The 21,728-nt window shown below is 39.7% G+C and overlaps 1 protein-coding gene across 5 annotated transcripts; it reads left to right on the top strand.

Annotated features, from left to right (window-relative positions):
* Positions 1 to 989: 989 nt before the first annotated feature.
* Positions 990 to 21,432, top strand: LOC124073745 (oxysterol-binding protein-related protein 7-like). Of its 5 annotated transcripts, XM_046416201.1 has the most exons (25): positions 990 to 1,146; positions 8,578 to 8,683; positions 9,955 to 10,175; positions 10,671 to 10,814; positions 10,967 to 11,020; positions 11,175 to 11,288; positions 11,422 to 11,589; positions 11,921 to 12,062; positions 12,260 to 12,378; positions 12,612 to 12,701; positions 12,831 to 12,987; positions 13,527 to 13,660; positions 14,612 to 14,704; positions 15,160 to 15,340; positions 15,441 to 15,515; positions 16,080 to 16,294; positions 16,379 to 16,516; positions 16,601 to 16,664; positions 16,765 to 16,843; positions 17,251 to 17,395; positions 18,482 to 18,632; positions 18,926 to 19,052; positions 19,161 to 19,283; positions 20,308 to 20,442; positions 20,660 to 21,432. In XM_046416201.1, exons 3-24 carry the CDS (start codon positions 10,008 to 10,010, stop codon positions 20,414 to 20,416), a joined length of 2,790 nt encoding a protein of 929 aa, XP_046272157.1. In that variant the 5' UTR covers positions 990 to 1,146; positions 8,578 to 8,683; positions 9,955 to 10,007; the 3' UTR covers positions 20,417 to 20,442; positions 20,660 to 21,432. The 5 variants fall into 5 exon arrangements, with proteins under 5 accessions (XP_046272157.1, XP_046272156.1, XP_046272160.1 ...); XM_046416200.1 differs by having other exon boundaries at positions 20,308 to 21,432; XM_046416204.1 differs by lacking the exon at positions 14,612 to 14,704 and having other exon boundaries at positions 20,308 to 21,432.
* Positions 21,433 to 21,728: the final 296 nt, after the last annotated feature.

Here is a 21,728-nt window from a genome sequence, read left to right as displayed (position 1 = left end):
ATCTGAGAGCCTGTGCCCAGGGAATAACACTTTCATGGTGCAATATCCATAGTTAGGAAACTCTCTTTGCCCACTAGGTGGTTGTCTAACTCTTTGCAGTACTTGCACAGTACATACATGTTCATCAAACATGTAAGTTCATGTGAGTTCGGCATTGTAATACCCATACTGTCATACTATTTGGTATGCCAGAAAAAAATTAAATTTGTCCCAATACTTAGTGTGTCAAATGCATTTTACCAACTTGTGCCCAAATGATATATGGTTTATTGGCTGGTGATGGAAACCAGTCACTTCCACACAATTCCTCAGAATGAAAATAAAAAATAAATGTACAATGCACTTTTTTGTTCTGTTGTCCCTTATGTGACAATCTTCAATAACCTCAGGCATTTCATCAGAATGTCCTTATTTGTTTTCTATGTCTGAAGACTTTTTTTTTTTTTTTTTACAGACAAAGTGATTCACATAGTTGAGTTTGTGCCCACCAAGAGCATAGGAGAGTACTTTGGTTTTGTTTGACATGAGTGTATATATGTTTTCCTTCCCTCTCATGTCATTATTGCTCGTGTTTGTTATGTATGTAGTGTATTGTGGGCAAATAAATGGAAAGTAATGGACTACATATACTACGTTATGTTTGACTGCAGTACATTGTTCTTACATCAATTTACTGTACAGAAAGGTAGCAAGAGCGTATTCACATAAAGGCCTCCTGTCTCTTTGGCTCATACCACATGAAAAGTAGCACAACTGATCTTTAACCAAGTAATTTGCCTGAAACTGCTATTTACATTTGTATAAATTCAGTGCTGGATGTCATTGTAAATTCTTATGAAATAATACAATTTGTATGTGTGTTATTGGAGAAACACTGACGATATCAAAAAAGCTTTTGAATTTGAATTGAAGTGTTTGTTGCTGTAAATTCATTTCATTTTAAATCTAGCTCAATTGTAAAGTTGAATTAAAAAATGTTCTGTTTAACAAAGGTGTTCCCATGATGCACCTGTGGCACTGTAATCTGCGCCACGCGCACGCGGAGAGAGCAGAAGGTCGGCGGCAGCGGACAGGTGAGGAGATAGGATTCATCAGTTCAGCAGCTCGTTTCCATTCCTCCTCAACCAAAACTGACAATAAAAACAGGTGAGTTCTTGTTCAGGAAAAGAAATGGCGTATCGTTTTCACTTGACGCCAAATGAAATGTTTCCATTTTCAAACGGAGGAAAGTTAACATGAAAGTTCTTTTCTTGCTCGTTTGTTTGGTCAGGGCCCTCGTGTTGACGCGCGTTGTTTTCTTTAAATGGTGAAATGTTTGTTTCGGCAAATATTATGACATTCTGCTTTTTTTTAAAAAAATGAGACTGGTTGTCCCAAGAAACGACGTTTGACGGCATTTCGGCTGCAAATTTGGCAATGTAGCAACTAGCCAAACGTTTAGAGAAATATGTCAAAGAAAAAATCTGACATGGCTTTGTCGGTCATATGAAATGCATCATGCAGTGTTTGGCGCGGTGTTTGGGGGTGTTGTTCACTTGGGGGGAAGGGGGGGGAGACCTGTTTATTAAGCTGTCCCCACGAGCACACGCTGCTCCTCACACACCCTCCTGTGGCGTGACTGCATGCTGGCTTTTCACCAGAAGCCAGTTGGACGTGTTGTTTTGTTCAGTAAAGTTTACACTGCCTGTTTTTGCTGCTGAATTCACGCTGAAAAGTCTTTCCTTGTCTTTGAGAATTTTTATTAGTACCCAGTATTGTCTGCACTGCTACTATACTCAGTTTATCCCTAATAATAATCAAATATTAGCCCACATTAGCCTCACAGAGCTAACATGAGCATGTAATTTCACTATATGTCTTTCAAAATAAAAAAAAAATCAGATGTCTAGCTCTGTGACTCAAATGTAATTAAAATACATGGAAGGGCAGTCGGAGCGAGCACCATTAAAGAGCTGCTAGAGTCATAATGCACTATGGTCATAGTTGCGTGTGTTTCTTAAGTCTTTGCACTGTGTCTCTTTATGCAGAGCTATCGGTATGACTTCAAGGTGTTTGTTTTCTTGCTTTTGTCACAAATAGGCTTCAGGAACACAGCTCTGCTCACTCACTGGAGCAGATGGAGTCTGTGCCTGCCTTCTATGTGTTTATCTCTTGTACAGCAGCATTGAGTGTTGATAGATTATTACTTGAGACCTCTTTGCAGTCGGATAGGACTGAAGAAGACAAGTGGTGACCACAGACAGAAGTGTGAAAGCATCACATTTGTATATTAATTTATTTTATTGGCTAGCACAAAAAACTCTGAGCTGTTAATCAGCTGAACACATGTTTAGGTGAAACTATTATCTGTAGGACCCCAAAATTGCAAGAATTATGCACATCAACCTCATCAGATGTGCTGAACTCCTTCAGGTGTTACATTTCTAACTATTAAGAGGTACAGTTTCATTCTGTGATGGAAAATATGTAGAGTTCCTGCAGACAAACAGTGTGGATTTAGCTGGGCCCCCTCATAATTGAGCAGCAGGAAGTCATGTAGAGAGCCTTTGAACTTTTTTTTATTTGTTTTTTTGACCTATGATGGATTAATTAATTGAAAGAACAATTGTCACATTAAACAATTAATCGATAATCACCATCTATGGTAAAGAGGGAAAGAGATATATGCAACCCAAGTGTGAGCATTGAAATAAAGTCATAGTGTGGTTTTAAATTTAATAAGATGTACATATCATCAGCTCTGTGGAATTCCTGTTATCAGTTGTCTCCACTGTCCGTGTAGGGGCGACTGCATTAAGCACATGACTTTCCCTTCACTTCAGCATATTAGGACAAGAACGCATCAATATGTAACCTTGTAAGCACTGTTGTAAACCTAGAGAGAACTCCTGCAGTCACATGTGGCCCATGAGCTTGTGTATGTTGCTGTGGCACATTCTTGGAAGGAGGAAGGGAGTGACAGATGCAGAGAGAGAGAGAGAGAAAACAAGTCTGTTCAGGTCTTGGTCCTGTCTGAGGTGACATCACATAGACATGAATGTGACAGAACAGATTGTTCTGCACTTCCCTTAACTCACACGTTATGATATCAATCTGCACGTGTTTGTTTGGTTTGCTCAGCTTATACCATAGTTTCCATAGCAACTATATTTGCCGACTTAATAAAAGATTGAGGTTCTTCATGTTTTCCTTTTGTCTCTGTGGGTGACCTGGAAAGTGTGACAAGGGCCGGATATTGTACAGGGCCAACACACCCCTTTATTGGAAATCTGTTAGCGATGGGTCACTGCAGCTGCTCAGATTTCACTAACGCTGCATCATCGCAATGCTGGAAAAACATTCAACAGATATTATTCAGAACCAACTTGAGTGTACTCTCACTTTCAATATTTAGTGTTTCTAAAAACCTGTTTCCATTCAGTCTGTTATGATAAGAAAACAAATCTCAGTAAAAAATATATTTTGATGTGAGACTTACAGATGTACATAATCAAAATACATAATTTTCCACTTTGTTTAAAGACATTTGGCCCAAATTCCACATACATTCCATTATGACCTGGATTCTTAATTATTTTATATTTAATTCATAGAGAGAACATCATGAATGCAAACAAACAAAAAACTGTCCACCTCTAAACTGCTCGGATGGATTTGTACATGCTGTGAAGATGTGAATACAAACTCCGGGGCATCAAAAGACTTAAAATATAGGTGCCATCAGGAACTGATCCCTGAAATGAAAGAACCTTTCATTTCATGAAGAACAGGTTTCCTTGAATCGTCTTTCCTTACATCTCTCCCTCATGTCTTACACAGAAGTACAGAAAGTACAGGAAATGTGGAAACAAAACAAATGAGAATGAGAAGATAGACCTCAGTGTTTGTCAGTGGCATAGCAGGTGAGAGATTGAAATTTATATTTATTAATCTATCATTTATTAGAAAAGAGTACAACACCGCAGAATTGTTTAATATTATGTCAGTCGTTCAGCCACCAAATCAGTAACTGAGAATAACTGCAACTGTATGCGAAACTCCCTTCGTTTCGTTCTTAAATACAAAGATTCCTCCCTTCGTTAATTATAGTCGTTTGTAATCTTAAATACTTTGTTAACATCTCCTATCATACCCAGGGCCACGGTTAGATGCTGTGTCACTTTTTCAAAGTAAAATTAAATCACAGCATACTGTGATATATATCTGGGACATTGTTCATATGACACATGACAGATGTTGTTGTGTCAGAACCTTCTGATTGACACCATAATGTGATGTGGCTATTACATAAATAGTTGTGTAATATTTGCAGTGAGATCGTTTGTACTGCTGGACAGGTACGGTGGTTGACATGCAGCCCATACAAGGTCATTTCATGATCAATCTCTTGTTTTATGTAATCCAAGAGTAAATGGCATCTTCCTTACCTGGCTGAACCACATGGTTGTGTTGTTACTCACCTCACCTATAAGTTCCTAGAGGAGGTTTGAAACATTCTGAGAGTTATTTGCAGCCAGGAAATCCAAATTTGGGCAAAGGCAAGCAGATGTCATAAGACAAACCTTTTGTCAGGGTATAAATGAAAGATTTTTCAGTCCCTTCATGGAAGTGTTATTTAAAAGTTTACTGTGTAAAAAGTTACCTTGGCTGAGAGAACCTGTCTCGGAACTTCCTAGTGAAAGACCATACCAGTTGTTGGAATAAGTTGGAGCCAAATTTATGTCTTTGTGGTTATACCTTCTATTAGTACCAATCCTTTCCTAAAGCATTTCCTAAAGAATTTTCAAGATATAATGTCGAGGTGCTGAACCTCGCCTTTTTAAATTCAGTGATGTCTGCATCTATAAACTAGTGTAATTCTAGTTTTACTCTTACTCTTATCTTTTATCATCTTATTGCTGATGTATTTTCTCATTGAGTGATTCTGATTGAACAGTGTCTGATCCCTGAAGCAATGGCACATTTGTGACTGAAACAATCTAGTTGGGAGCAGTAACAGCTTCACTGGAATCATGCTATGCACTGTGCACATGCTGCTTTGCTGGTTTCTTCCATGATGTCCCATCCATGATTTTATAGTGTAGTGTGTCATGTGTTATAGCTCCACCAGCACCATCTGTTGATCTGATGATGTAGCAGCAGGGCCCCCTCTTCTTGCCCTCTCATTGTGCTTGCTTGAGAGCCATTTCTTCTTCAGTACTCTGCTCAAACTGATGCCACTAACTCAATAGCTGTATAGAAATTGTAACTGTCTCATCAGAGCAGACTTGTCAACTTCACGGCTACAGTAACTACAGTTAATCTTTTGTTACAATAATATTACTATACTTTTTGTTAGTATAACTTTTATGTGGGACTTCCAGTGCTAATCAGACAATGATAACACAACTGCAAATTTGATGTGGAGGAGTGGTGTGTTTATGTGCTGCCGTGTAGCTCAATCCGTCTGTTTAACCACAATACCCATGTCTTACAATTATTTCTGTTTCGTGTTGAGCGTCCAGCTTGGTTAGGATAATGCTAGCATTGTGTGGCCAGAAAACAAAAATGTAGCACTCATTATTTCAAATGACGCCACTGCATATGGACGGTGAACACAGAGATCACTGTACTACAGAACAATTTAAGCTAGCTCACCTTTGAATCAGCCTTGGATCTCATGGATCAGTTAATCAAACTGGCTGCTTGGTTAACAGTCAGTCTCGGTAGCTGCTGCTTGGTTGAAACACACTTTAAGTCATATTCAAATGTTCAAATGGCATTCTATAACCCACATATGGACTTGACTTTGTCCTGCAGTCAAAGTTAAACTGTTTGTTGTGCTGTCAAGACTATATGTCACCTTCTGGTGTCTCTCTCTTTATCTTTTCTGGTCAGACCACATACTTGTCATAGATTGTTCTGAACTTTTTCCTCTGCCCTAGTTAATGACTCAACATATCAGTGTCATACCTGGGTAATGACACCAGCTGTGAGGTATTATTTTGATGATGTGCCACTGTGGATGTCCACCAAAGAGGGCAGTTAGAGTTTGGGGTATTGTTCATGAGTCTGGGGAAAGAAGCTGTTGTTAGATTAAATCCCTGATACTTGCTGCTGTATTGAGCCTTTTTCACATATCTTTAGTTTTCACTGTTTCTAGTTGAATGGTCTAAGGGAGTGTGTAGATGAATTTAGACCAGTGAATGCTCATGAACCATATGCCAATGGTTGCACCACCTACTATTATATACCCATGACTTGGTGTTGCATAACATTGTATATTTAAATATCATTCCACTCTCAAAGACTTCTGTGTGGTGGCAATGAGCAATGCTCCCTAGGGGTATTTCACTAACAGGATTAGCAACATAACTTGAAGAGAAATTCAGCATATAACTCCCTATTGGCAACAGCATTGCTTTTCATTGTCCACTGTAATCTCATGCATGTTTGGTTCTGGTTTTGCTGGATCTGAGCAGAAACCAGCCAGTTAAGCATTATTAGATGTTTGATACGACGAAAGAAATGCAAGATGGAGTTTGGAGCATGTCTTTATTGATTAATCAGTTGTTAATTAATCTATTGGGGTTTTTTTTTTGTTTTTTTTTTGCAGTACAGTCCCATTTCCTGGCGTTAGTTGTTTGTAGCCATTCAGATGGTTTTGGTTGTGGTTTAAGATATCTCTCTTTAACATTTATGATACCATATGATGTCAGTATTGCTGAGACATCATGTTTCTGTCTTTTATTCGGCACCATAACTCAAGAATAAAAGGAGGTAAGAGACCATATTTTACATTTATTTAGACGGATACTAAATTAGTGCCACTAATCGTGAGTGCTTACCTTGAAACTGTGCTCATTGTGTAGATTTGCTGTGCTGAAAGGTTGAAGATGTGTGTGAAGCATCCAACCATCCGAACTGTAGGCGTTGTGTTTAGAGCTATGTTTATGTAGAACAGTGGTCTAGTAGGTGTTGACTTGTCAACTAGGTCTCGATTTTAAGCCTCCCATTTAAGTATCAGCATATTGGAATGTTGGTGTCAGTGTATCGCAACAATCCTAGAAATAAGAAATCTTAGATGGACGTCTAAAGAACAAAACCATCTACATGGCCTTGATACCATTAGAGGTGAATGGGAAAATCAGTTTAATTCTAAGGCGGATTGAAGTGATCAGTATTGAAAGAAATGCACATCTTAAATTGGAGATGTGACCAATTCACAAAACAAAACAAATGAGCGCATCTGCTCTGTCTGAGACAGGTGTATCACATAGCATCTTAAGATTGCGTGCCAACAAGACAAAAACCCTTACGAGTTTGTGTTGAATGTTTTGAGTCCAGAACTTTTAATCACATAGTAATGATGCATGGTGCCAAGCATGTAGGGAATGTTTTTGACCCTCTTCCTGCTCCTCCGGCAGCTTCTTCTTTTTTTAGTTCCAGTAGGTGGTAAAATTCCATCCAACAACCAGCCACTTACTGGTTGTTGGGCAACTAGGAAGTGTTTTCGAAGTTAAACAGTTAGCTCTAAGTCCTCCTGTCCAGAGATACGGATGTCAACACAATAGCAAATCTCCAACAATGCAAGTAGCAAAGATGTCAAGATTCAGGTCACAGCTTCAAGAGGGAAAGGTGTGTTCATGTGTTGATGATGAAAGCCAGAAATGTGACACCTGCTAGTGCTGGTAAAATAGAGCTTTCTACCAGAGGAAAAACAACATATTAAACTTTGACTTTTTTTTTCCCTCCAAAATGCGTGGCATTTTGAAACAAAATCTCTTCAGGCAGCTTTCCAAGCATGCTTTTCTTGTACTTTTTAGAATGTGAATTCCTGAGATTATTGGAATTTCACTTGTTTTCTTGTTAAAGATACAAACCCATCAACCCCTCAAAACCATCAATAGATTGTGATGGGGTTTTTTTTTTTTTTTTTTTTTTTTGCCAGATTGCCCACTCTTAGATTGAACATTCCTTCTATGCCAACAAAATTGGTTCTGCTGAAAAGTGAAATATTGGTAGTTGACTGCATTTTATTTACCATGGATTGATCAGTTATAAAACTGCTGGTTCTTATTTCCATTATTCTGTCTGATTACCAATAAATTTAAAAATATTTTTTGATAATATAGGTTCCTATTTTGTATTGATAATCTGGATTAACGGAAGTAACTTACAAGCAAAGTTATCAAATGAATGTGGTGGAGTTCAATATTGGCCTCTAAAATGTAGCAACATCAAAGTGTACATGTCCCTCAAAATTATACTTAATTACAGTATTCAATTTATTTATTTATTTATTTATTTTTTTAAAATCGAATATAACTTATGTTTCTGATCTGCTGAACACATATCTCAGTCATCATGACAAAGATGGCTGTTCTGCCTGTTGGGTCAGGTAGGGAGGGAGTTAACTCTACTTTCAGCCCCGCCCAGATACCTGCTGGCTTTGATGTACACCAGTTTGACAAGCACACCATCAGTCAGGTGTGGCACTGCTCTCAGTTTAACACAGTTGAAGAGTTTTTCACAGGACAATTTGATGCTGAAGGAAGATCTTTTCCACACTGTGATTTTTTTTTTCCTATTAAACAGGAACTTTGAGGAGGATTTTTGCAACTCTGCGATTCTTGAGGGCAATTTAAAGGACTTGCCTGTGGATTAGTGGGCAAGCAGCTTGTTAGACATCAGACCTACACAGGTGTGTCCCATTTGTTATTGTGTTGCCAAAGCTTTTCTTGATTTGATGTGTTGTTTTCCATTGCCTCACTCTGGTTTCATGTATTTCCTACATAATCAAGTTACTACCTCTTATTGTAGTTGTACTTCTCTGAGTTGGCACTTTGGATATAATCCAAATATATGTATTGATTTTTTTTTTTAATGAGATTATACATTTTTAAAGGGTTTTACTGCAATGTCTGCATTCATCCGGTTATGATAAGGGAAGCTGCCAGAGTAAGGATAGTATAAATTTGAAACAGTATAGTAAAATCTCTTGAACTTGAGATTTTAGAAGTATCACATTATCATCCCGATGTTCTTTGAAAAATCCATCATGTGACGATTGCTGCCAGCAAAATCTGGTCAGCCTTCTCAAAATGTCAGACTGGAATTTCAACGTTTAGGACTTCCTCTTACTGTATGTTTTCACCTGCTGAATGAGAAAAGGGACTGCCAGCACTTGGAGATGGGGTGTGTGGTGTGTGTTTCTAGAGGAGCAGGTAGAGCCACCAGATAGTCAATGAACCATTTGTTGGCTGTGGTTTCATCCTAATTATGCATTTCATTGTCTGTCTAGTAATTTTGACTAATGAAAATGAAATCACAGCTATTCATGGAATGCATCAAATCAAGGCTTCTTGGTTCTTGAAAAGGTGACCCAAGATTTCTTTCCTCAACAGCACGGTATGATCATGATCTATTAAATCACAGTAGATCATGATTATTATGTAAATTATAGTCATATTGAAAATAACCTATGCATTTCTTCATTTGCACCATTAAAATATTGCATGAAAACATTATTACCGTTTTTCCTTACGCATAACCTCCTCATGTACCATGCTTCTCGCTATACCTTGCATTATATTCCTTTTGTCACCCAGCCAAAAAGCCACATGAAGTACTTTGTCAAAATCGGCATAGCAGTCTAGTTGGCTCCATCACCATATTGGGAAACGAAACTAAGAGGACAGAGACTGATCACAATATATATTTTCCCCAGGAAATACTGATTTGCTTTGCATGTTTCCCAGTAAACTTTTGATTGCAACTTTAAACAATAGAGTTGTTAAACTTAAAAGAAATAACTTTAGATGGCTAATAAAATATCAGCAAGATGCCACAATAGTCGCATTTCACTTTGGAGCTGACATTTCTTTTAATGTCTTGCATTGTTTCAGCTTGATTTTGTTGTGTCCTGTGTTGGGTTATCACTGCAATGTTGACACGTTTTGTTAACTTCCGCAGTGCCGTGTACTTTGCCATGAGACACAATCTGCTCTGAAGGTACTTTATATTCCATGCACCGCTTTCCTCATCACATCGTACCAATGGACCCTCAGGTGTGTCCACCTCCACTGAGCAGCAGCCAGTCAATGATCAGTGGTCTTGACAAATCCCCAGCCAGTGTATTCAAACCTGGCCACTCACGGAGCAACAGCACAGGCTCCGCCAAGCAATCAAAGCAGGTAACAAGATGCATCAGTACACACTCTCACTGTACTCTGTTGTTTTTAGTGTGTGGCTCTATCCGAAACTGAAACATAAACAATATATATTATCAGTGTCTATCTGTGTAAAGTTTCTGGTCAGTTCATTCATACTAGGAAAAAAATAGATTTATTGTAAGGGGAGACAAAAGTATAAAGTATAATAAATAAGTGTGCCAGAGAACACTTACAGAATTTCAACTTAAAAATGTTCACACACTCGGAACAGTCCTTGAGTGTATTTATTTGTATGTACGGTCAGCCTATGGAGCATAAAATGCTTTATAAATATAATATTCATTTCCTATCATAAATGTTTGACATTTTTGCTTGAAAAATGACTGAAATTATTAATCATTACCAAAATAGTTGGTGATCATTTTCTGTGATCGACTGAACTACACCAGAGATGAAAGGCATTCTTTGAGTCATTTGGTTTGTTGTGCGACAATGAAAGTGTTTCCTCTGTGTCAGTCTCGTCACTGGGAGGTGGTTGATGACTTGCAGAATCTGGAACAGTGTTCAGTTCCTGGCTCGTCTCTGGACCTCAGTATCCCTGGGATCTGTGAGGGCTACTTGATGAAGAGGAGGAAGTACCCGCTCAAAGGCTGGCACAAGGTGTGCACTGGCTAATGTCTAGTCAACAAGTAGATATTTATTTTCTGCTTAACCGTTTTGTTTTCTAACCAGTGAACAAAATGCAGTGCCAGATTGCAGCAGGATTGTTTTTGTTTTCTTTCTAATGCATCACTATGATTGGTCCTTTTCAGAGATACTTTCTGTTGGAGAAAGGAATTCTTAAGTACTCAAAGACACAACAAGATGTAAGTCACAAATTGAACTTAAGCTGCCAACAGTACACAGTCAGAGCAGTGATGGTAAAAGCTGTGAACTCTGTTTTCTTTATTCTGTTGATTCCAGTGTAGTCTTAACGGCCCTGTTTGAATTAACTAAATGGGCACTGAATTGTTGTTTTAGATTCAGAGAGGAAAGCTTCATGGCTCTCTGGATGTCAGCCTGGCTGTCATGTCCATCAACAAGAAATCCAAGCGCATAGACCTGGATGCCGGAGACAACCTCTACCACCTCAAGGTAACCTACACGGCACAGTTAGGAGAAATATATGAATATACTTTAGCCTACTGTTAATTAGATTTTAATACTTTCTTATTCTTCCCATTTTTCTCTCTTTTGTGTTGTTTTCTGTCTCTTTCCTGCCTGTTAGGCAAAGAGCCATGAGATATTCTACATCTGGCTCACAAAGCTGTGTGCCCATCGTGTGTTTAAGAAGAACGAGGCGTTGAGCGTTCATCATGGTGTCCTTCATGCTCTGTCTTTGGCCCCGAATTCTCTGCCAGCCATAGCCACCCTCGCCCAGAAAAACAGAACAATGGTCAGTAGAGATTCAGCAGAGTAGAAAAATTATCACACAATTTGTCTTAAAGTTGTTTTAAAAAAAAAAAAAAAAAAAAAAATACACCTTCCATTCTTCCACTGTCAAGTTTATTCATAAGACAATGGCCCCCTGACATGGTTGTTTCTCTGCTCACAACAAAGCACAATGGCCTGTGGGGGGGTGGTTGATTAAGTGGCATGGGCTTTGTTTACAACTTCCCAAAATGCCAGTAAAACAAAATGAAAATATTTTTTTCTGTCTTTAATTTGTTTGGTTTAACTTTTGTTTTTAATATGTGATTTTAACCGTGATGTGTTTGTTTGTCCAGCCTCCTCACTATGCCAGCTCAGCATCAGTGTACCAACAGGAGATGGGAAGCCCCGCCCCTGCCGTTGCCTCTCAGCCAGGGGTGACCAGCAAGGTGTCCGCCTGGCTGCAGCAGACCCACGACATTGACGCAACCTCCAATGGTCAGAATCACCTCTTATGTGATATGTGAAATCTTGAGCTATATTTCATCATATTCAACAAAGACGGACTGGATACTTAACACATGCATACAAAAATTGAACACGTCCATGTGATTTTCACTCTTTGGCAGCATCATGTGTAAAACATTTGCGTATGTGTGCTCTAAACTGTGACCTTGTGACCCTGTGTTTGTTAGAACTGTCTCGCTGTCAGGCAGAGCTGACAGAACTGGCCCAGCTCATCCAGCGACTCCATTGGCTGGAAGGAGGCCTTCCAATTACAAACATGGACCTAGAGATGCGGATCAGCATGCAGGTGAGTACCCTACTGACTGCAACTGATTTTCAAGTTGTATTTTACTGGGAAAATAACATTAACTGAGTCTAAATTGATACTATATTCTTTAACTGCCTCAACATATTTGAAGTCTAGATTACAGAAAGTATGCTATAAATATCAGTCTACAAATATAATAATACATTCAGCAACAGAAAAAATATAATGTTGAATTTGCAGATAAACTATAACCCTGCTGTTCTCCATTTTAGAATCTCTCCCTGGAGAAACCCAAGAGGAAGACGGGGAAAGGGTTTGGTCACTCCAGGACTTTGTCCCGTGTTGAAGCCATGGGGGGTCTGGTAGGACAGACTTTTTTTAACTTCTTATGCAGTGTTGTAATCTCATCTAAATTTGGAACATTCTTTGTTCACCAAGTTGAATCTGTCAGTTTGATACCTTACCGTTCCTCTTCTCTCTGTCTTCTCAAGTTCACTTCCAGCCACCTGAGTACTAACAGCGGTGCTGGTCTGGGTACATCCGTTACGTCCATCCCTGACTACGTCTACTCTCAGCTGTCCAGCCCTCAAGTCACTTCACCTGAGGCCAAGAAGCTCCACCAGGAGATCTGCACTGTTTCTCAAAGGGGTACGGCTCTCCCACCTGACAGCCATGTTTCTCTGAATGGGTTTGTTTGTAACAGTTTTGAAAGATAAGAAATGACCAGTATTGTTGATTAGAAGTCAAGGAGACTGATAAGCTATATATATTTTATAAGTACTTAAGTATAGTTTTGAACTGCATGTACTTTGAGTATTTTCATTTTCTACCACTTTGTACTTGCACTCCACTACGAATGTTAAAACAAACCTTCACTACGGCCTCATACTTTGATTTGATTTGAAAAATTTCACCACATTTTACTTAGATCAGCAAAGGATATTAATGGGGAAATTGACAAACTGAATATATGATAACTTTTATTTTTATTATCGTTACGTAAGTTATTAATGTAAGCAAAAATAATTTAATCAAAATGAACTGATGCCACTTTATGTTCAGATTACTGTAATGTTAATCTTTGTTTTTGTACTAACTGCAGTATTTCTACTTGTATAGGTAGTGTCATATTTTGCTGGACTGAAATGAGCTTTTGTAATTCTTACTTGGTGTGTACTGTGTTGCAGTTCATGCTTCTCTCAAGTCCATTCATGATGTTTTGACACTGGAAAGAGAGAGAGTGAGGCAGGCCTGGACTGGCCCAGACCTGAGGCAGAACACCTCACAGCAGCTCGCCACATTGTGCAGCACATTGTCTGAGGTAATACACACATATATACACACACACACTAGAAAAAGCTCCTCATTCTTTCTGAGTCTGAAAGTCAGACAACAGCAAAAGCTGACTGACATGACTTTAAAAGTATCTGGTCTGTCTTCACTGCCTCGATGTTTCGCCCAGATTTAAAACACTTTGAACCGGTATCGGCCTGCGAAAAAACAATGGACGCCAAGCCCTCACTGTCTGTTGGTGAGGTGTTGTGTGAAACTGTTTAGCAGGTTTGGGTTGTTTTTAGGCAGGACAGACACAAGCCATCACAGGCGTGTCCTGAGGGAACACTCCTCAAGCCTTACCCTTCCTACTTCCGCACTCAAAGACACAAACTGCACAGTCGTTGTCACACACTGAAACCGAGTCTCGTCAGTTGAAAGGCTTATCAGTTCCTTTCTGCTCAGTGATTCTTCTTGTTTGCTGTTGCATGAGGTGTCTTCTTGACTGCCTGTTTGTTTTCTGTCTGTCTGTCTGTGCATGCCTTTTTCAACCAACAGGACTTCAACTGTTGACTGACTTTTTGGTTTTATTTGTTGTTGGTTGCCTGGCAGCTTGCTGTCACCCTGCACTCTAATATAATTAACATTATAGTGGACTAAATTAAAGTTCTAAGATTTTTTTTTTTAATGCAGTAATGCTGCAAAAAGACCATATTGATCCATTTAAGTTAGAGGTCCTTGGACAGGCAATATCAGCGCCCACCTCTGTAAACAAACAAACAAACAAATTCAACACTGTCAGAAAACAATCTAGGTGGGAGCAACCTTTACTTTTTATTTTCACTTTTTGGCCCTGCAGTTGGACAGTAGAGCGAAGCATTGATCCACACTATGTGCTGTGCCGATGCTTTGGTGTCTGCATGATGTTTTGACCTTTTGTGTTTTTATGTGTCTTGCATGGCTGGTCTGTGTATGTGTGCATGCCCATGCATGTCCATAGCTTGACTTACAGTCTCGCCTGACCAAAGTCCACTCGCTTTCCCTGTCCTCTGAGTCTACTGAGGAATCCTACTGCACCGTACGTCCTGACCAGGTGTGTATTGCGTTTGTGTGTGTGTGTGAGTGAGTGAGTGTGTGTTTGTCCTTTCTGCATGTCAGTTTCTTTATCTTGCACCCTTTGCGTTCACTTTCATCTTGCATATGTAATTAAAAAAAATAAATAAGTCTTGACATATTCTCCCAAAAGCTGTCACAGCAGAACACACTGATTCATCCCTCATGAGTTACAAGAAAATTCAGATGAATGACAGTGTTTTCATGTGGTTGGTGTGGCTCAAGTCAGTCACTTCACGGTTTTCAGACAGTCCAAGGCAGGGCAATGTGTGTAGACATTTTCTGCGTTGCACTTAGCAGGTGTTGAACCTCTGTGTGTGTTGAGTCTGATGTTGTCTGTTAGTCCACATTCTTGTTGGCTAGTGGTCTGGCTGAAAAGTCTTAAAAACTGTTCATTTGAGAAATTAAAGCATCCTCCTCTGCGCTTCCTCACAGAGGACACCATCTATGGGTCGTCACAGCCATCGTGCACCCTCAGTTGCAGAATCCATGGCAGAGTATTTCGATGCCAGTGAGGTGATTGTATGCGAGAGCTCGTCGGAGGCTGAGGCTTCGGATGAGTCGGGCCTGAGTGACATCACCACCACCAGCACCTCAGAACCTGACGAGGGACACAGTCAGTGTTAACCTAGTAGCCTAGTATTAGTCAGACCATACTACTCAACCATCACCCCAACATATAATGTGCAGCTATTAACCTCTGCTCTCCTCCTCAGCTGCTGCTACCCTCAACTACCGGGCCAGTCTGAACAACGCCCCTGACAGACCCAGCCCAGTACCCACTAACACCGGTAACACCATTGTAGTTTAGTGTCACTTATATTGTGAATGAGTGTATTCATATCATGCACTAATTTTGACAAAATTTCACAAATCACTAGTAGGATAAAATGATGTCGTCATGACATTTTACGTACAAAGGGTCAAAGGTCAGCTGCCCTGTTTTCTGTCCATTATTCAACAGCATAACTCAGGAACAGAATGGCACATTGTGACTATATTTAACATTTGGTCAGATAATGAATTGGTTACGCTAGTCTTGGGTGTCCACCTTGAAACTGTGCTGATTGTATAGATCTTCTATGCTACTGGGTTGAAGGTGTGTGTGTGTGAGGCATCCACATTTTAGAATTTCTAGCTTCTTTGCAGCAAAATTCATATCTGAAGCTTTGTAGTCTGCTACAAGCTGTTGTTCCACCACGTGAGCTCCCTTTCAGACACTTCATATGAGTCTGTACAGTTAAGGTTGTAAACTGCCACTTGAGCAGTGCATGGAAGCATACATCCACATGGCAGTCTTACAAGAAGCCTTTTGGGACATTTCCTTTTAATAGTACTGAATTGCTGTGTTCCAGGTCGTCGCACTGCACTGCCTGCCCCAGGAACAGACAACAGCCACATTGGCATCATGACCATCCTGTACAACAACATCGGCAAGGACCTGTCCAGGGTCTCCATGCCTGTTGCTCTCAATGAGCCACTGTCATTGCTGCAGAGAGTCAGTGAAGAGCTGGAGTACTCTGAGCTGTTGGACATCGCCAACCACACTGATGATCCATATGAGAGAATGGTGAGTTTTATTTACTTGTACTCCTAATCAGCTGGGGCAATAGAGCTCAGTGACAATATCATTAATATTAAAAAATGTTCCCAGGTTTACGTGGCAGCGTTCTCTATCTCTGGGTATGCCTGGGCGTCCTGGAGGTATCGCTACAAACCCTTCAATCCTGTTCTGGGAGAAACCTATGAGAGTCACAGGGAGGACCGAGGCTTCCGCTACATCAGCGAGCAGGTAGCCAATAGAAACATGCAGACCAAACCTCAGCATTTGAGTTTAGAACATCTCATAATGCTGTGTTATATTTTACATTTTCAGGTTAGCCATCACCCTCCCATCTCTGCCTGCCACGCGGACTCAGAAAACTTCACTTTCTGGCAAGGTAAGAGCCATGTGTGTAGACATGAGCTGTTCCACCTCTAGGGTATGAGTGAAGGCAAACCTAATGCTGTGTTTGTTTCTTTGTGTCTGCCTCCTCTCAGATCAGAGATGGAAGAACAAGTTTTGGGGGAAGTCGGTGGAAATTATCTCTTCTGGACCGGTTAATGTTACCCTGCCCAGGTGAGCCACTGCTTCATTTAACAACAGTAATCTAGACTACTGACTTTTAGCTGTTTAATTCATGCAATGCAGTAGTGAAAACGGTGTACTATACAAAGTACACTACACAGTCAATGGGATCAACTGTTGACTGTATTCCAGATGTTGGACCCCTCCTTCCCAATGATATCGGGCATGTGTAATTCTGTCAGGTTTCCAATGGCCTAAGCTGACGCAGTGACCATCATAACAGACAGAAATGTTGTATTGTCTGAACCTGATTTTAGATACAATTTTTGGATGTTATGTGATATTAATGGCATGAGAAAGCTAGAAACCCAAAAGGTTTTGGAATTCAGAACACTTAACGTAAGCAAAAATGTACAAAATTAGGTTAATTTTAATGTTTCATTTGTGTGTGTGTGTAGATATGGTGATCACTATGAATGGAACAAGGCAGTGACATGCATCCACAATGTGCTGAGTCAGCAGCGCTGGTTGGAGCACTATGGTGAGGTGGTCATCAAAAACACAAAGAGTGACATCTGCACCTGCAAGATCACCTTTGTCAAGGTCAGGACACACACGCACACACTGATATCCTCATTTAAACAGGCTCTCCTCTAATGTTTGCATTTCTTACTTCTAGTTCAGTTAGAAAGCCAGAAAAACACTTTCTATGAAGTTTTCGATAATTTATATACTGATAATACTTGCTGATGCAGCTGTGAAACATAGAATCAATGTATAATTAAAGTTCAGTTGACTTATGGATGCTCTTGGCTTGTCATAAACTAGAGGTTGACTGGTGGGCTTATAATGTATTATGACTACTACTATACGCAACCACACACACACACATACCTCAACAGTCAACTGTTACAGGGACTCATAGTATGTTATAATGCAGTTTCATAAGCTATGATTGTATGTGTTAAGTAAAGTGTAAAGTACGTATTGATGCGTCTATAATAATGCAGACGTCATTATAATGTTTCATTGTTGGCGGTCAGTAAAGTGTAATGCATTTCCATGCATTTAAATGATACTATTGTGCATCACCAGTGTAAATTTTAACAGTGGCTGCATACAGTTGATGGTTTGTTGGAACACCCCAACTCATGTTCATGTCAGTGAAAATAAAGCTTGAGAAAAGATTTTTCTAACACTGAATAGTCATACAGGTTTTATACCTTAAGGCTCCACTCCTAAAGCAGACAAGATTTGCTTGTAATTCTGTACATTTTGGCATCTTGGATACCTCCTGAAGCAGCATAGTATAATTTAAATGCATGAAACTGCATTACTCTTTACTGACCACAGACAATGAAACGTTATGACCCATGCATTATTACAGATGCATCAGTATGTGCTTGCCCCCTGCAATGATAACTTGTGAGTTGACCTCTAGTTTATAACTACTCAACAGCATTAGTGAGACACTTGAATGTAAGATGAATAAGCAACCTCTATAATGTTTAGTTACTGCTGATTTAGTGCATGAGAAAGCGTTGTGTGTTTACAAGTGTAGCTATAATGCATTTTGAATGCATCATAATACACTATGAATTCCTCATAATGCATTATAAAGATGGCCTTCAAAGAATGTCTTACAATTTACTCCTGTTTAACCCTGACCATCTCCTCCCTATATTCCAGTCTCGTTACTGGAGCTCAGACAGCAGTAAGAATGAGGTGCAGGGTGTGGTTCTTAATCGGGCCGGGGAGGTGGTTCATCGTTTTGGAGGTCTCTGGCATGAGGGCATCTTCTGTGACACCCTGCCTACACCAAAGTGCATCTGGAAGCCCAGTGAGTAGTGCCATATTGGTAAAGTCCTTGTAAGCTTTTGTAAAAACAAAATTTTGATTGCACATCATCTTTACGGTCACATTGTAAATGAATACGTGCTGATATTCAACCGGAGCCACTGCTGACTGACTCTAAAGTCTATAATGTTGTATAAGATACAGAGTGAAATTACAAACATAGGTGAGTTTCAACAAATATGTAGTTCCCAAAGAGAAAAAGCCGTCGACCACAAATCCCACTCTCAGGAATTCTTACTTTCCACGCTGTGACGCATGATGTCATTTCCTCTTTAGATGTGCAGCCTGATGACCACTTCGACTTCTACGGCTTCTCACATTATGCCAGAGAACTGAATGAACTAACGCCTCAACTGGAGGCAGTCCTCCCGCCTACAGACACACGATTCAGACCAGACCAGAGGTGCAAAAACAGCATTTTTATTTATTTATTCGTTGATTTATTTTGAAACGCCTGTTTTGATTCTTGTTGCCTTGTTTAATTCATGTCACATTTTTTTTTCTCCATCAGGCTCCTGGAGGAGGGGAAGGTAGCAGAAGCGGATAAAAAGAAGGACGAGGTGGAGGAGAAGCAGAGACAGAGAAGGAAAGAGATGGCCAATAGAGGGGAGGAGCATGCTCCCAGGTTCTTCAGGTGAGCAGCTCTGCGTTTGAATCATTCCAAAGTAAAGTTTAACATTTATCCAGAAGTAGATCTTACCTGATTCTCAGCAACATTGAACCATATTGCTGATATAGAGCAATATGGAATTCACAAAAAGACAGATTGAAAATAATAGCTGCTCAAGCCAGGATCTCTTGACCTTTACTTCCAGTTATGATGTGACCCGTAAATACCACTGTGTGTGTCAGTTTGTAACACACATGCTGTTATAAATGCACAGTACTTTTAAGTTAAAATGTTTAACCAATCGCCTACCCAGTAAAGTCAGAACAGACAGAATTCATAGGGTGTATCAAGTGATGTCTGAAGCAGTAATTGCCTGCAGTTCCACTAGTTCAGTGCTTCTCAATTATTTTCTGTTGCGCCCCCCCCTAGCAAGAAGAAAACAATTCGTCCCCCCCCCCCACTCTCCGCCGCGACTATAAATAATAGTAATAATAATATGTAATAATATGTAATAATATGATGCTAACAGTGCTCGCTGGTTTACTGAAGTAGCATTCACACAGCTGCTTATCAGCATGATTGGGATGTAATGTCTTCAAGCGGCGCCTTGATTTATTTGGCTTCATGCTGTCCGCTGCCAGCATGTTTAGACAGTAAACACACTCGTCTTCCTCGTCTCCCACTGTAGTCACAGTGAAGCCAAGCGCTACATATGCTTCGTCATATTTCCTCGTCTTAGCTTTCGGGTGAGTTACTTTTGTCTCATTATCTTCGTCTCTCTCCGCCATTCTTTTCATCCCTGTTAAAAATTTCTTCATGTTGTCTCTTAAGGGTTCGTTTACTGCCCCCAGGGGGGCGCGCCCCACTATTTGAGAAGCACTGCACTAGTTGAACTATAAATTGTAGTTGTCCAAGTGGGTTGTAGAGTCAAGTTACCTGCTAACTCCTACCTTTTAACTAGTGAATTAGCATATCTTGCTAATAGAAACAACATTTTTCCAAGATGGCTGCTTGTCGGTAACCGTATCAGTTTTGTTCGTTATCTCAGGAAAGCTTTGGATGACGCTGGCAGGGAGGTGTGGCTGTACAATGGCACCTACTGGAAGCTCCGCGAAGAGCCAGGCTTTGCCAAGACTGAAAATCTGGACCTGTGGTAGAGCATTGCACCTAGCTCAGTGCTGAGGTACTAAACACCTGGTAATATAATGAAGAGGAATAATATGCCCCTCTATTAGTAAAACTAATTAACTGTAGTTATGTTAGTACTATAATCTCTACATGAATATTTTCTAGTGACTCATAATTCCACAGAGATCCAGAGAGGCTAACCTTTACTTGTATTGGAGAATGGCGTTTGGAAGCATAAATGAACCTCTTATTGTGTTTTTTGTGCTATGAAGAGGTGAGGTGCCACCTTGGAACAAATGAAGACTGATTTAGACAAGGCCGGATGTCCAGCCTTTCGCCTACCTCTTACCAAATGAGATAACCTTCAATATTCATCTTTGAAATCTAGTTTTATTGCTGCCCTTGGGAAAACTGTGTCTAAAAATCAAGTATTTTCTGTCAGGATTGAGGTCTCTCTCTGTATGTAAACTGTGTTATATTTTTGTGGGACAAATGTCAGTCTATATATTTTACTTTTGTTAGTTTTAACATGTCTGTATAAATCCTTTTTAGCCATGCTCATTTTTATGACGATGTAGTTTGAGAAGCTTGCTTCCTGTGGAGGGATCTAGAACACATGCAAGGTCAATTCTAATGCTTGTGGGTTCCATTACAGGTGAACTGGTGCTGTCCCGCTTTCTTTCTTAGTGGGTCTTAACTGTATAAACTTCTGTTGATTTGTAAAGTCAGTGTGTATTTTCTGATGTTTAATCATGACACATTGGTGATTTTTCTGAAGTGTCCTTACACTGGTTAAATCTAGCAGTCCTTCTAGACTTGTCTAATTCCTCTCTCACTTGTATAAATTGTTGAATTCAAAAATGAGCTGACAGATGAGGATTGTGTCTCTTGGACCTTTGTGCTCACAGTTGATGCAATGAAATATTTTTTTTTTTTATTGATGTTTCAACAGCAGATTTTAATAAGGAAAAGAGACTACTGTGAAAATCTAGCAAAATGTTTTTTCTTTAATTGTTTTGTTTCAAATAAAAGGTTCCATACTCAACTGTGTTTTTCCTCCTTTTCAACTTTTGTTCACTCACTTCTTTCTGCAAGGTCCACACAGCATTTTAGGGCTAGGGTTTATTATTTATGTTTCTATTTTATTTTATTTATTATATGAGTGATGGTCATTTCATTGTCATTTTGTATACTGATATCATCGAGCCAGACACTGACAGAAGCACTAAAGCCTTGTAGCCTAATCATAAGATGGAAGCACTGCTTTTGAATTACATTTTGCAAAGAGAAAGGATTATTATTTATTTATTTATTATTTTTTTTTGGGCACATATGCCAAAA

The sequence above is a fragment of the Scatophagus argus genome, chromosome 16 (assembly GCF_020382885.2).
Source record: "Scatophagus argus isolate fScaArg1 chromosome 16, fScaArg1.pri, whole genome shotgun sequence".
NCBI lineage: Eukaryota > Metazoa > Chordata > Actinopteri > Scatophagidae > Scatophagus > Scatophagus argus.
Note: the sequence above shows the minus strand (reverse complement) of the source record. Positions and strands in the feature narration are given on the sequence as shown.